The sequence below is a fragment of the Poecilia mexicana genome, unplaced genomic scaffold (assembly GCF_051168715.1).
Source record: "Poecilia mexicana isolate PSO_F unplaced genomic scaffold, ASM5116871v1 scaffold_16, whole genome shotgun sequence".
Classification (NCBI taxonomy): domain Eukaryota; kingdom Metazoa; phylum Chordata; class Actinopteri; order Cyprinodontiformes; family Poeciliidae; genus Poecilia; species Poecilia mexicana.
This window is the reverse complement of record NW_028263385.1, coordinates 11,251,894-11,265,511: the sequence shown is the minus strand read 5'-3', so window position 1 is coordinate 11,265,511 and position 13,618 is coordinate 11,251,894. Positions and strand designations below refer to the sequence as shown.

The window sequence follows — 13,618 nt, the reverse complement described above, 5'->3', positions numbered from 1 at the left end:
GACGCAACAAAGGAAAGGGAAGGAGAGAAAGAAAGGACACAAGAAGAGTAGGAAGGAACAATGTAAAGGACGTAAAGAAGTGAGGGCACAAGGGAGGAAGAAAGTGATTTAGTACTTGAGGGAGGAAGGCAGGAAATAAAGAAAGGGAGGACAAGGGGAAGAAAGATGGTAAGAACAAGAAGAGAAGGTTAAGGAATAAAGACTGGAAATGTAAGCAAGTAAAATCCCATATTTTTCCAGACTATTTATGAACTCTGGATACCATTTTAGTTAGTCATAAGGAAGAATCTGATAATCATCCGTCCCTAATAACATACAATTATGTTCAAAAGCTGCTCGGTGTGTAATCTTTTTGATTATCATTTAGGCATTCCTGGACGGGAATCAATAAAACTTCCAACTGTGTACGCATCCAATTTTACGCCTGCATGCAATACATTTAACCTGAAGCACAGCGGGGAATCCAGCAGCATATTAGAGGAAAAAGAAGCTCTCGGGGTGAGAGCGTTGGCAGGAGATCTGCGACAGAAGCGCAGCAAAACAGCGTGAGAAGGAAACGAGAAGGCAGAGAGGAAAAGATGGAGGCAGCAGTGCCACGCTGGCAGGAAGGCTCTCCCTGGAGCTCAGCCAAGTGTTCGTTGGGGTGGAGGTGGGGGCCTTATGCACAACTAAAGATGCAGAGAGCAAAGGATCCTGAAGGTTATCAGTGCAGCGTTGCTTCTGCGATGAGCAGAGAGCAGCTGAGAGTTGCCCTTGACCCCACAGCCATCAACGGTTTTTCAGACGGCGGGTCAGACAGGGAGGGAAAGGAGACCACGGAGAGGACAGAGGATTGTCTAACTTCATCCTGTCAGCAGAAAGGAGGAGGAAGTGGGAATGAAAGGAAAGGAAATACAGTGTTCACACTCTGCTGTCACCCTGTGAAAACAGGCAGGGATGGTGGAAGGAGTTTCCAAACTTTTCAAGACATTAATTCAGCTTCAGACTTGTCGGTTGGTTCAGCGCTGTTGGATGTCTGTCTCCACTGCGCAAATGATCCAACAAGCTTCTCGCTCTATTCATTCCTTCTAACAGTTGTCTCTCTATTCCTCTGCCTCCTACAATCTCCCACAATCTTGCACCCCGATCACCCTCCACACGCTCCTCTCTCACTTGACCACAGCACAGTGACCTCACCCCCATTTTGTTGCTCATTGGTCTCTGTGGTGATGCAAACTAGATGGACTAGACATTTGATTGGATAATGCAGGGAAATCCCGGGGAAACCCCTCCCATTCTTTTATGTTCATCTCAAAACAGAAGGGTCGAATGTCTGCAGTCTTGCCTGCATGTTGCATCAGACAAAAACATGGTTAAATAGAGCGTTTCCGCTGTGTTGGAGCATTTCAGATTTCCCTTTTGGCAGACTCTTTTTTACCGGAGAAGAAACGTCAGCAGATATTGGGGAGACCAAAGTTTTAATTAGCATTTGTTCTGCTTGTATAAGTATAGTTTTTGCAAGTAGAAGGACATACATTGTAAAACTGTTGGATGCTTTTCATTTCATATTTTTTATCTTTTTCATTTTGTTTCTTCTTTTTTTTTTGGTCTTCTTTTTTTTGCGCAAACTTTAGAATATGATCAAAAGCTTTGACTCTGAGCACAACAACCAGATTGTCAGCTTTGCGTTGCATCAAGATAAACTTAGTCACTTTAAGTTCCACCGACCCAAAACAGAACTGATAATTAGTCGAGCAAGCGAACGGGAAAATGCTACTTAAAAAGAAGAGGTAAGCTGTGAATAACTCTGGTTTGCTTTTCCCACTTCTGTTGATAAGTCATTGTGTATCTGTTTCCTCTCTTTTGTTTTAGACTTACTTTTGTCCCAGATGAGGATAAGTGGTAAGTTATACCCTTTTTTTAAAACTCAATTTTATTAAGTTTGAAAGGTTTTCCTTAATGTTTCTTGTTTTCGTACATTGCATCTCTGCATGCTTAGCTTGGGTGTGGCCAAACCACAAGGTTTTTATGCATTCAAGCCCACCAAATGCTAATTTATAAAGCTAGCTTTGCAGAAGAGTTAACTTAATGCGTATGTTTTCATTCTCTAAAACCTTACTGGTTTTATTTTTTGTATGTTTTATGATGCATTCTAAGTTTTGTTCTATTTTCATTTGGATTTGACAAAGAGTGATCGTTTAAGCATGCTCTGAAGGATTTTGTAGTTTGAGTTTGTTCTGTTGTCATTGTATCCGATGGAGGATGTGCTTTCAAACAGTGTGTTGGTTCCTTATATGAAGCTCTGCTACTGTGGGGCTCCACCCCAGACGCTCCCCGATTTCTCACATATCTCCTCAGCTCCTCCTCTGTTTCTACACATGACATATTTTTTCTTCTTCCCCACTATTTGAAGCTCCACCTCTGAAAAACAGTCCCTCCCCTGGTTCATTTCTCTTTCTTCCTCCGCCTCTGTTTTAAGTTCTTTTTGCTTTTTTTTTTTTGTCCGTTGGTTTGATTTCTCTTGAACTTTTAATTACAAAATTCCACATATTTCCTTTGATTCTTTACTACTTGCGGAGAAATGCAAAGCCAGTTTCATCGGTAATCATTATCTTTCCATTGCTACCTGGCGTCTGATAAATGGCGTTAAAGATGCTGGCTGTCGTTCATTTAGCAGGAGCAAACGCTTCATTAATATTCACCAGAGAATTTCTAATACGTGCCATCAGCCTTTAATGAAGTATGACTGCAGCAGGAATCCATTTAACATGTGGTGGTACTTGGTTTCAAGATTTTAATGTTAAGGGTGAGAGGCAAATAAATATTTTTAGCTATACCATAGTTAAGCTGCTTTTTGTGTGTAGACAGAGAACAGTCAGTGTTGGCATTTCAAACTGGCATTAGCATCTAATATCAGCGTTATTTTAGCGTTGCTAGCATAACAAAATGCAAATGACAGAACCTTCAGTTATTCCTTAAAGCTGCCTAAATTATGAAATCCAGCTTTTTCAGTTACAGAAACTCAAACAGATATAGGTGAGCAACTGTGTGGCTGCACCGGTAGCCTTACTGTTTTCTGCTGATGTGTCAATCCCTTTTGGTGGTATTCTGAAGAAATGTCAAAAAAAAAAAAAAAAGATTTAATTAGAAAGCGTTTTTGTCGCTTCATTTTTAGATAACCACTGTCTTTAACTTTTCTTCTAGCCAAGCCGTCTTTTCTGCAGTGGCTGCCTACATGAAGCACCTTGAAGTCAAAAACAGGGCAGGAGATAGTAAAAAGTCCAAAAGAGGTTTCCCTTGGATTAAGGTATGGTATCCTCATGAGTGCAGAAAGGAAACAGCCTTTTCCAGTTATAGAAAGTAAATCAAATCAACTTTGCTTTTATAAACCTATTTTCAGGATGCATTTTTTAATTTTATTATCGCTTGAGATTTTTATTTCACCTTCTTTTTATTCTACCCCTGTGTTCTCTTAGCAGAAGAATCATGATCCTCAGAAACCCAAGATTCGGGGGTTCCATGTTCCCACCTGGATTGGAGGCAGCAGTAAGATACTTTTTTTTTTTTTTTCCCATTTTGTATTGATTTTTTTTTGTCATGTACATACAGATTTATTTTAAACATTTAAAATTACATTTATTAGTTATATAAAATGTAAAAATGTTGAACATCTATGTGTTTTAGAAACATTACAAAACATGCATATTGATCTGAATAAATGGTCTGCATATAAGAACCTGTCCTGCCCTTCTTTCCTGTAGCAGTCGAAGTCAAACCAAAAGATCCTGAAGGTACTCTTTGTTCAGAGTCCTCCTCCCTTATTATCTGTAGAATGACTTCACCCTTACTAATCAATGCATCAGCATGTCTGCATGTTTTACATCAAACAGCAAGAGTGTTGTGGGTGCATCGTTCTTCCCCTGAGTTTCAGTGGATATTTAGTTGTGGTGTCCTAAAGAAGCTTGTTTAGAAGACTTACGATCCTCAATCTAACCATCCCATCCGTAACAGGAGCCTTGATTGCACCAAACGTACTCAAATTCTTTGCTTGTCTCATAGTCTTTTCCGGGTTTCTTTTGTCTTTGATTTTTTTTTTGTTTGTTTTGTTTTGTTTTGGGGGTTTTTACCTGACTGGGGTGCTTTTGGGTTATGGCTTTCTGCAGCTGTATTGTTAGCAGTTCCGATTTCATAAAGATATCCATTTCTTCCTCTGCAGTGGACAAAGATCCTAAGGGAAGGGAAATTAAAGGGGTTTCTGGCAGAGGCTCGTTGACCGAAACTCCAGTTCCTTCCATCAAAAAACCTGAAAACACAGCCTCAGTGCCAAATGCGGAGCCTGCCGGCAACAACTTGACCCCCACCACCACAGAGCCCACTCCAGCCGATGGTAACGCAGGAAATTCTACTTTATATTGACTCTGAAAACTGATTAGAGTTAACTGCTGGAGTGCTTCAGCATGTTTTACAATTTTGACACATTGAATTCAGTCCCAACATGAACGCATCGTTTTAATCCCAGTGAAATTACAGCCATGTCTCTGCCATGGTGAAGCCTGGTGATCCAGACCAAGAGAACATTTAGAGGCTCAGAAAACCTTTATGATTGTGAAGATCTAATTAGTTAATTAGGACGGGACACCATGAGCTTCCAGTATTTATTTTAATTATCTATAAGCCAAAATCGTCAGAATTACAAGAAAAGGAGTCTTGAAATTTGAAATGTTTTATGCTGTATAATGTATAAATATGAGTATTGCAGTCTGAAATGAGTGACAAGGAACATTGGACATTTCTCAATGTTGGAATATTTGGAGCTGTAAGGAAGGGGAAACGGAAAAGCTGAGCAATTTGAAATTGTGGTGGAGGCTCACATTTTATCAACCCTAACTTTGATTTTATTACATTACTCTGATTAAATCAAAAATTTCTATCAAATAAAACGATTAATATTTTTGGAGTTTCTGTTGGGCAAATTTCACAATGATTGTTGCAAAATTCTCAGTCGTTGAATGAGTCTTTTGTTAAGCTCAATTGTACTTGAACCGATCTGACTGCCTTTGACTCTGAATTTTTTTTTGCTGATAGTAAAATGAGGTTTTCTGCCCTCTCAGGTCTCTCAGGTCTCGGTTCCTTAGAGCTCCCCTCGCCGCCAGACGGACCCCTTCCAGAGATCGGACCCGGGGTTTCTGTCGTTGAGCACAGCTCCCCCCACGACGCTCACCCAGAGGAGTCGGACAGAGAAAGGTGAGAAGGAAGAATGAAGACAGGAGAGAAAATATTACCCGATTAACATCAGTGTATTGGCTCAGGACTAGAGATGGGGATTACATTGGATAGAGTGGGAAACGGGGGGAGAAAAAGCCGAATGCGTCTGAATTGCGCTGGCTGTGGGAGTGTGGTAAAACTCCCCCAGCTGTCTGTCCCTGCTGTGTGCTAGCTCTTGTCATGCCGCCCGTCGCTCGCTAGCTAACAGAGCCTGCAGTTTTGAGACGGACCCTCACCGAGGTGAACGTGGACTCAGCCCCCTTGCCTTCCCTCTCCCTTTTATCCTTCTTCATTCATCTTCCTCACAGTGGCATGTGTTTTCCCTTTCCGCTGTCTCTCTGTTTCTGTGTGTTTCTTCTCATTTTAACATCAGAGCTTCATCGCAGTTTTTATTGGCCTCAGTTTCAGAGATGTTACAACCTTTTCTTTTTTTTTCTTCCATTGGAATCAGGCACATATTCACAATGCTGATCAGTTTGTAATGAATACAGTTTGATTATTGATTACAGCGATTATTTGCTTTCCAAGGTGCAGCTTTTCAGCCGTAAATGAAGTTTCGACCTTCAGTCAAGCTTTAGTCGTATTTTAGCTGCTTAGTCAATGTGCTTCCTAAGGTGTTTCCGTGTGTCAAAAGTCAGGACCAGCCCTGCATCTCTGCTTGCGTCTTGTGTGATTCCATGTTGTTGCCAGGAGCTTTTAGCGTCGTACCTGGCATGCAGCTCGGACCGTGGCTCAGTAAAACCTCCCTGGTGTCACTCATGTTGGGGTGTGCGTACATGCATGTTCTGGTTGTGACTGTGGTTGAAGTCAGCTGTGTGAAGGGCGAAGAGGAGTGTGTAACAGTGTGATGTTCCGTGTTTTTGCAGACGGAAGCCAAGGTGGGTGTCAGCAGAGAAAACAGCAGAGACACGCTTCAGGCCCCAATATCTGTTCACATATGATGCAGACAGAGAGCGCAATTCTCATAAGCAAACACACTTTACACCGAGTTTTGTGTTCCTGTTACGATGCAACACAAACTGGCTAAGTATGTAAAAAAAAACAAAAAAAAAACGATTCTACCGGATTAGCTAGATTATGGAGAACAGCTGGATTGTAAATATCTGCTTTATTTGAAACTGGAGAGATAAAACTAAATTAAATGTAGAGGCAATGCATGGCTAAAGACACTTGCTGCGTGGCATTCAGATGCTATGACGTCAAATAAAAAAAAATTCAGTATTTTTTGTCATACTAATGCATGCATGACATGCATGGCATTGTCATGCATATTTACTTTTCAGTCAGTATTTGTCTTTGTTAGTTTTTTCTTTTTTATCTGTAACTCTTTAATTAATTTCAGTCATCCATTATTCTCTCTATTCTGATAATGAACTCAAATTTTAACCCCATCCTTACACCTCTCTGTAATTTTCATTTTTTTCTACTGTCTTTTGGATCTGTGTTTCTCTTTCTTTGTTTCTTTTTCTCCTCCCACATCTTTATCCTGTCCCTGTTTCGTTTCACCCTCGTCCTCCTGTCCCCCTCGTCCTCTCCTCCCTTCCCTCCATAAAGCAGGAAAGTAGGACGCAGCGAGAGCGCCCGCGTGGACCGGCACTCGTCTCGGCGTCGTGGCTCTTCTCGTAAACAGTCTCGCTCCCGTAGCGACGTGGACCTGCAGCCTCCGTCTTCTGCAACAAGTCCTGCCCCGCTGTCCCCGCAGCACCTCCATCCGTAAGATGGGCAGTCCCTGTTTCATTGAAGCCTCTACGGCTGGAGAAGCTCACAGCAGGGACAGACAGGATGTCGAACACAGTCACTAGAGCTACCAGTTTGGAATAGGGATGTAAAAGGAAGATATTAACGTTTTTGGACTTTTTACCCAAAAACATTAATATCTTTTGATTTCACCTAAAGATGCAACGAAAAAAAATGATGACCTGAAGGGGGAGAATCTTCCTGAACCGATATTATTTTGTAAACATTTGTTTCACTTTGATAAGATTTTTTTTTTTGCAGTATCATAAATACTGCTCTTCATGAATACTGAAGTTTAATTTCTTTCCCAAGAGGAACAAACACCTGTGTGTTACTAGAAATGTATTGTGCATCTTTTGCAGTGCCTTCTACAATTTTACTGGTGAAGATTAGGAAAAACTAATTGGATAAATACAGCTTTTTATTGCTCTAGATTTAGCTAGGAACTTTTAATTAGTAATTTGTCAGTCCCAGTTTCTCCAGGGTGTAATATGTCATGACAGAGTGTCGTCTCTTTTAGCCACTCTTCAAATGAAAAAAGCAAGAAGTTATTCTAGAGAGGCAGATGTGCATTGATCTTCGCAATTCAGGAAAACCCTTTAAAAAATGACTACAGGCCTAAACTTGCCCCTTTCTACATCAGTGAAATAACTGAATATTTTAAAACTGAAACTGTAGTATTATGGAAACCACTTCAACCTGGGATTTATTAACAGATATTGGAGAGGTTCCAGTGAAGTGAGACGGAACCAATAACCGGACTTCACCTCAGCGGTGGCATCATCTTAAAATAAACATTCCATTCATTTTGTGCTCTTTCTCAACTTATTGACTTCAACTCACCACTTCTCTTGGTTCATTTTTTTGGATATGTGGGTCTTGGCCATCCTGTTTTGGTAAGTTTTGATTGGCCACAATGACGTTAGTAAAGAGTTTTATTGGTTTCTTTGGCTCATGGACATCCTCAGTTTAATCTCCCATGGGAATGGGAATAGGAATCCCAAAACCAGTATTTGTTTTTTGAGTCAAATGCTACAACCAAGTCCAGGCCAAGTGTTGTTATGGCAACGGGCTCGGGAAGCTTTAAGCTCTGGTGTCTGGACTTCTGCCTGAATAAAAGCAATATTGCCCCTGGTTCTGCCTTCAAGAGTTTATTGTTGCACCTTAAAACATTTAGGAGAGTATGGCTTATAAAGTTTATTGTAAAGATTTTGAGAATATGGTGCTAAATTTACTCATGTTTTATTCCTAGTTTTTTTTTTTTTTTTTTTTTTTTTTTTTCTTTAGCACAATTTTGGGCTACTATAATAAAACATTTGCTACTAAACTTTACCAGGAGTGGGATAAACTGTAGAGGGCACTGTAAAGACTGCCTGGATTGTACCTGGTTAAGCAGCTGTAAGCTAATGTGTCTTTTCTGTGTTAGTTTGGATGGACCAGCTTTCCCTTCTGAAGTGCCTGGCCAGCCCCCAACAAGCCCGTCCCCACAGTTGGAGGAGATTGACCCCCGCCTGCAGGAGTTGGAGCAGGACCCGCCCAGCTGGAGGGTGCTGGCGTCATCTGACACCTTAAAGAACCTCAGCAAGAAGGAGACCAAGAGGCAGGAAGTCATAAACGGTAAAATTCAGCAAAGTGTGATTAAAAAGAAAGAGAGAAGTTTCACGTGCCTCTGTTTCATGTCGCTCATTCTGCACTTCCTGGTTTCCATCTTAGAGTTGTTTGCCACAGAGCATGCCCACGTGAGAATGCTGAGTGTCCTTCAGTGGGTGTTCGCCAAGCCGCTGGAGAGGGAGGAAATCCTCTCTGCCCTGGACCTTGAGACCATTTTCCCAAGCCTCGAGGAAATCATTGACATGCACTGTGAGTGTTGTTGTAATCACACACAGGCTTCACAAATTTTGGCTTCAATAAATATCTTGTATCTCAAAGAAAATCACTTTTTTTTTTTTACTTTAGATTTACTTTAATAGTGCCTGGATTCTGAGATTAAGCATAGTTATGTCTGTAAACTAGCTACTTAGACCGACGGAAGAAACGCTGACATGGTTTATTGCTGGTTTAACAGCTGGGAATGAAAGAAGTGTTCTGGTGACCGCAAGTCTGTTTTCGTCTCCTCTTCTAGATACCTTCTATGAAAGCCTGAAGAAACTGCGTGTCAGTGACAACTACGTCGTTAAAAACATCAGCCCCACATTGCTCAACAGGGTAAATGAATCCTGCCTTTCTGTATTTATTGATTTCTCTCACTATTTCTCTAATTTATTCAGTTTCACTCTGCATGACGCATGGTTTGCATGTGTGTGTTTCAGTTTGGTGGGCCCGAAGGAGAATGGTTTCAGAAACTGACGGCCAGATTCTGCAGTTACCAGACCTATGCTCTGGACCAGATCAAGCAAAGACAGAAGAAAGACGCTCGCTTTAACGCTTTTATACAGGTACCGCAATGACTCCGAACTAAATTACTCAAAATGTAGTAGATTTACGTGCGTACAAAGAAATTCCATGCATTGTATAAAAATAGCAGACATACCTTGTCAGCACTGTCTCCAGATTTTCTATGGGGAGAGGTCATAAATTTGTGATGACCACTAGAAAACTTTGACTTTGTTGACCCTTAAGCCACTTTGCAAATAGTTTATCAAAATGGTTGGAAAAACCCATTAGTCCCCAAGCTTGACAGATGTCCGGGAAAGTTTTGAGTATTTCCACATAATCTTCTTTTCTCGTGATGTCTTTTTTGTAAATGTGTCGGAACAGCGTGGCGCCACCACCGCCATGCTCCACAGTGGGAGATTTGCTTCTTGAACCTTTTCAAGCCTTTCTTATGTTACTTCTAAGCGTAAAAGTGGGTAGCGTGGCCAAACTCTTCAACTTTAGTCTCACCAAATCACAGGACAAATTTTCTTTATCTGTGAGGACATTTGGAAAAGTTAATCTTGTATTTTAGACTGATGTTTTAGTTCATGATTTCTTCAGCCATTGCTGATGGGACTCGTCTCACTGCGGGCGATGACCTTTTTCTTTTCAGCTTTGGCCAGCAGTTTTACAAAGTCATTTACTTTTGATCTGGAGGTCACCCACTACACCAAAACGCACTGACCCAGGGTCCAAGAGATCAGTAGGCAGTCTGAATGTTCTGCCTATCCACAGGCTGGATGTTCACATGGTGTTTATATTTGCATATAGTAGTTTGAACAGATGAAAGTTGCACGCTTGGTCACCTTCAAAGGATAAATCAAGACTTATTTTTGCCACAGTTGTCTTCTCAAAATTATTGCTGATTTCCTTTGATTAATCCCATGACCTCACACAACAGAGCAGCCTGTTATATTTGAAGGACAAATCAAGACGGAGGGGACTTCAGAGTGTCCGTGTAATCTTGTAAAATCGTCAGCGGAGTCTGATGCAGATAACACGCTGATGACATCACATAGCAAATCTGCTTATATTTAAAACCCTGAATGCATTTAGACCACAGCAGATACAGCATGCAGGGATCCTTCATGTTTGTTTTACCCATGTTGCACAGGTTAACATTTAACCGTGTAGGCCACGCACCTTTGGTTCCACAATCTAGTTGCATGATGCCAATAGTCTGGCATTTAGCAAACAGACATTTTGGTAATCCTAACTGGGCAAAAATAACGGGAAAGTTTAGAATGGTTTAATGTTGAAGAGTGGGGTAAATGCGTTTTTGTTTATGTATATGTACATTTCTGGTTTCAGCTGTAAGTGGCATTCCTCTGACTGTGTGTGTGTGTGTCCTTGAACCTCAGGAGGCAGAGAGTAAACCCCAGTGCCGCAGACTGCAGCTCAAAGACATTATTCCCACAGAAATGCAGAGGCTAACAAAGTATCCACTGTTGCTGGAAAACATTGCAAAGAACACAGGTGTGTGTTTGTGTGCCCATGACTTATCATTTCTACCTCTTGTATTAAACTCAACTTTTACTCAAGTTTCTCTAAAAGTAGTTCAGATTTGAAATACAGAAGTTGGTCGTTTAAAATTTATGGCAGATGTTTTCATTACATAGCTCTATTACAAAGATTAGAGCTTTGAGAAAGTTCTAATTAGTTCATGGATAATTTACTTAAAGATGTTTAGAACAGGGATTAATAAGCTTTGCTTTGCAAAACATCAAGTGTTGTTAGAAGACAGTAAATTGTGCTGTATTATTTATGACTGGGTGCAGATATTTAAATCATTTATGCTCATTTAGGAAATGACTTTTTCAAATAAATCAGTTTCACTTTTCTATGTTAATTTAAGCACAAGGGTTTTATTTCATTCCACTGAGTAAATAATCATTTAAAGAGCAACCTAACTGTTTTATTAGTATTGAACTTAGCTGTTGAATGTTTGCAGATTTCACTGTTATGACTGAAGTCTGAAGTCATTTGCTTTGTTTTGTGAAAGCTGACCTCGGCTCTGTTTTCTGCCTGTTTCTGCAGAGGAAAAAGAGGAGAAGGAGTCGATCCAGCAAAGCGCAGAGTGCTGCAGAAAGATCCTCAACCATGTCAATGAAGAGGTCAAAACAATGGGGAACATGTTGGTAAGAACCCCATAAATCATCACTCAATAAACCGTTGTTACCGAACAACTGTTGGAGTCTTGTGAAGGTTTCTGTTTGTTAGACTCCTACCGCTTCCACGTTGACTTGTCAAACAGAAATCTGATCTTTGTCTGTCTTTGCTCCCAGACTCTAAAGGAGTACCAGAAAAAACTGGACACATCGGGGCTGAAAGCCAGTGTTGAGCTTTATACTGAATATAAGGTAGTTTACTTTAAAAAAAAAAAATGTAGTTTTTAAGTTATTGTTCTTTTGTTCTTGTTATCTTGGCTTTTTTCAACACTTTTCCTTTGTCCGTTTAAGAGCATTGACTTGACTCAGAGGAAGATGGTTTTTGAAGGTCCGCTGGTCTGGAGAGTCACCAAAGAGAAGGCTATCGGTAAATAAATTCACATATTTAATACAAAGAAATCTTTAAGGTCATAAATGAAGCATTTGGCTGAATTATTATTTAATATACAACTATGTATTGGCACAAAACTTTTGAAGATAATATGCTAATCCAATATAAAATGGAGTGTTTTATTTCTAAAGTAAATTGTGTCCAAAGGGAAACGGTTATATTCTAAGCCTTTCTGATGTTCAATGCAATTTTTTCATTTCCCTTTTTTGATATTTGCACATTTAAATTTATGGGAAACACAGCTGAACTGCACCTGGTGGAGTTTGACTTCCTCTTTTATATTAGTTTAAATTAGTGATGTAAACCTCTGTGTAATAATAGTAAAACCACTTGATAGATTAAAACAGTCTACTGGCTTTAAACAGTTCGAATCTGTAAAATACTGCAGTGAGTATTGGAAAAAAAAAAGCTATTATAAACTATCCAAGAACAAAGTGCAGAGAACACATTTTGTGAACCTGAAAACTTTTCTTTTTCTTAGATGTGCATTGCCTGCTGCTGGACGATATGCTGGTTCTTGTACAGAAGCAGGAGGACAAGATGTTGCTAAAATGCCAGAGTAAAAGTAACATGACTGCACAGGAGGGCAAGCAGATGCTGAGCCCAATTATAAAGCTGGACTCTGTTTTCCTCCGTGAAGTGGCAACAGGTTAGTTTTTGTAGCAAGTAAGTAAAGGTCCTCCCAGTACATCTTAAAATTGCTTCATTTCCATTTTTATGTCTTTATTCTGTCAGATCGGAAGGCTTTTTATGTGATATTCACATGGGACAGTGGTGCTCAGATCTACGAGCTGGTGGCTCAGTCTGTTGCAGAAATGAAAACGTGAGTGTTAAAGCTTGCTGTCGGAGTAAAAGTGTTCAGTCTAAAGATGAGGAACTCATTAGCTTGTTTGTTTTGCAGTTGGCATGATATAATTAAGTCAACGGTTGACGTTCTGAAGAAGAGTGGAGCATCCATGCGGTTATCTATTCCTCATGGAGTTGGGGTGACTCCTCTCAGTCCCACCACGTATGTGCTTTTGTTTTGAAAAAAAACAAACAAACACACACACACACTTTCATATTTTCCCTTTACAGAACCACAAACTTCAGTCCATTTTTTTTTGTATTTTATGTGATTTAAGATTCAAAGTAGTTCACAATTGTTAGAATTTTTAATGAATTTTTTTATGGATGGAAATTGGAAAAGTGTCAAACCTTTCTGCTTGTGCCCTCTCTCTCTTTTTGTCCATATTCAGTTTTTTTTTGTTTGTTTTTAAAGACTGGATACACATTTCCCCACTGTAGACATATTTCCCATAAACATATAGCACAGCTTCAGTATTTTATGCTTTAGCATGAGGTTAAGGGCCGACAACTCTGGAAGGTTTAGTCTAGATTAGTTTGACATAATTTATAGGAAAAGATTTAAGACAAATGCATTAAAGATTGGGGTTATTGTGTTACAAAATGTTCAAAAGCTAAAGCGGAATAAAAAGAAAGACTTACCCCTTTTTCTTTTCTCTCACACAGGCTCATTGCCCCGTTGAATCCATCTGAGAATGGAAGTTTAAGAGGCAGCAGTGGTAAGGCCACATTAGAGCGTCCCAATGTACAGGACTAGTAAAAATGTACCTTCATTAGATTTCTCTAAGGCTAAAGCTGATCTCTGTGTCCGTCTCCA

The 13,618-nt window shown here is 40.1% G+C and overlaps 1 protein-coding gene across 9 annotated transcripts in view; it reads left to right on the top strand.

The window, feature by feature from the left end:
* The window catches only part of arhgef1 (Rho guanine nucleotide exchange factor 1), a 48,174-nt gene that overhangs the window by 29,363 nt on the left and 5,193 nt on the right, over nt 1–13,618 (top strand). For 5 of the 9 annotated variants that reach the window (XM_088014223.1, XM_014985419.2, XM_088014217.1 and 2 more), the window contains 18 exons: nt 1,852–1,881; nt 3,184–3,286; nt 3,456–3,525; nt 3,741–3,770; nt 4,196–4,366; nt 5,091–5,223; nt 8,408–8,598; nt 8,695–8,841; nt 9,104–9,186; nt 9,291–9,416; nt 10,758–10,872; nt 11,434–11,534; nt 11,682–11,756; nt 11,856–11,931; nt 12,437–12,604; nt 12,691–12,778; nt 12,857–12,964; nt 13,468–13,520. In XM_088014223.1, coding sequence (XP_087870349.1) covers nt 1,852–1,881; nt 3,184–3,286; nt 3,456–3,525; nt 3,741–3,770; nt 4,196–4,366; nt 5,091–5,223; nt 8,408–8,598; nt 8,695–8,841; nt 9,104–9,186; nt 9,291–9,416; nt 10,758–10,872; nt 11,434–11,534; nt 11,682–11,756; nt 11,856–11,931; nt 12,437–12,604; nt 12,691–12,778; nt 12,857–12,964; nt 13,468–13,520 — 1,868 coding nt within the window. Of the gene's footprint in view, nt 1–1,851; nt 1,882–3,183; nt 3,287–3,455; nt 3,526–3,740; nt 3,771–4,195; nt 4,367–5,090; nt 5,224–6,110; nt 6,123–6,798; nt 6,958–8,407; nt 8,599–8,694; nt 8,842–9,103; nt 9,187–9,290; nt 9,417–10,757; nt 10,873–11,433; nt 11,535–11,681; nt 11,757–11,855; nt 11,932–12,436; nt 12,605–12,690; nt 12,779–12,856; nt 12,965–13,467; nt 13,521–13,618 lie in introns of all 9 variants that reach the window. The other 4 variants (XM_014985408.2, XM_088014220.1, XM_088014222.1 and 1 more) reach the window with 4 other exon arrangements.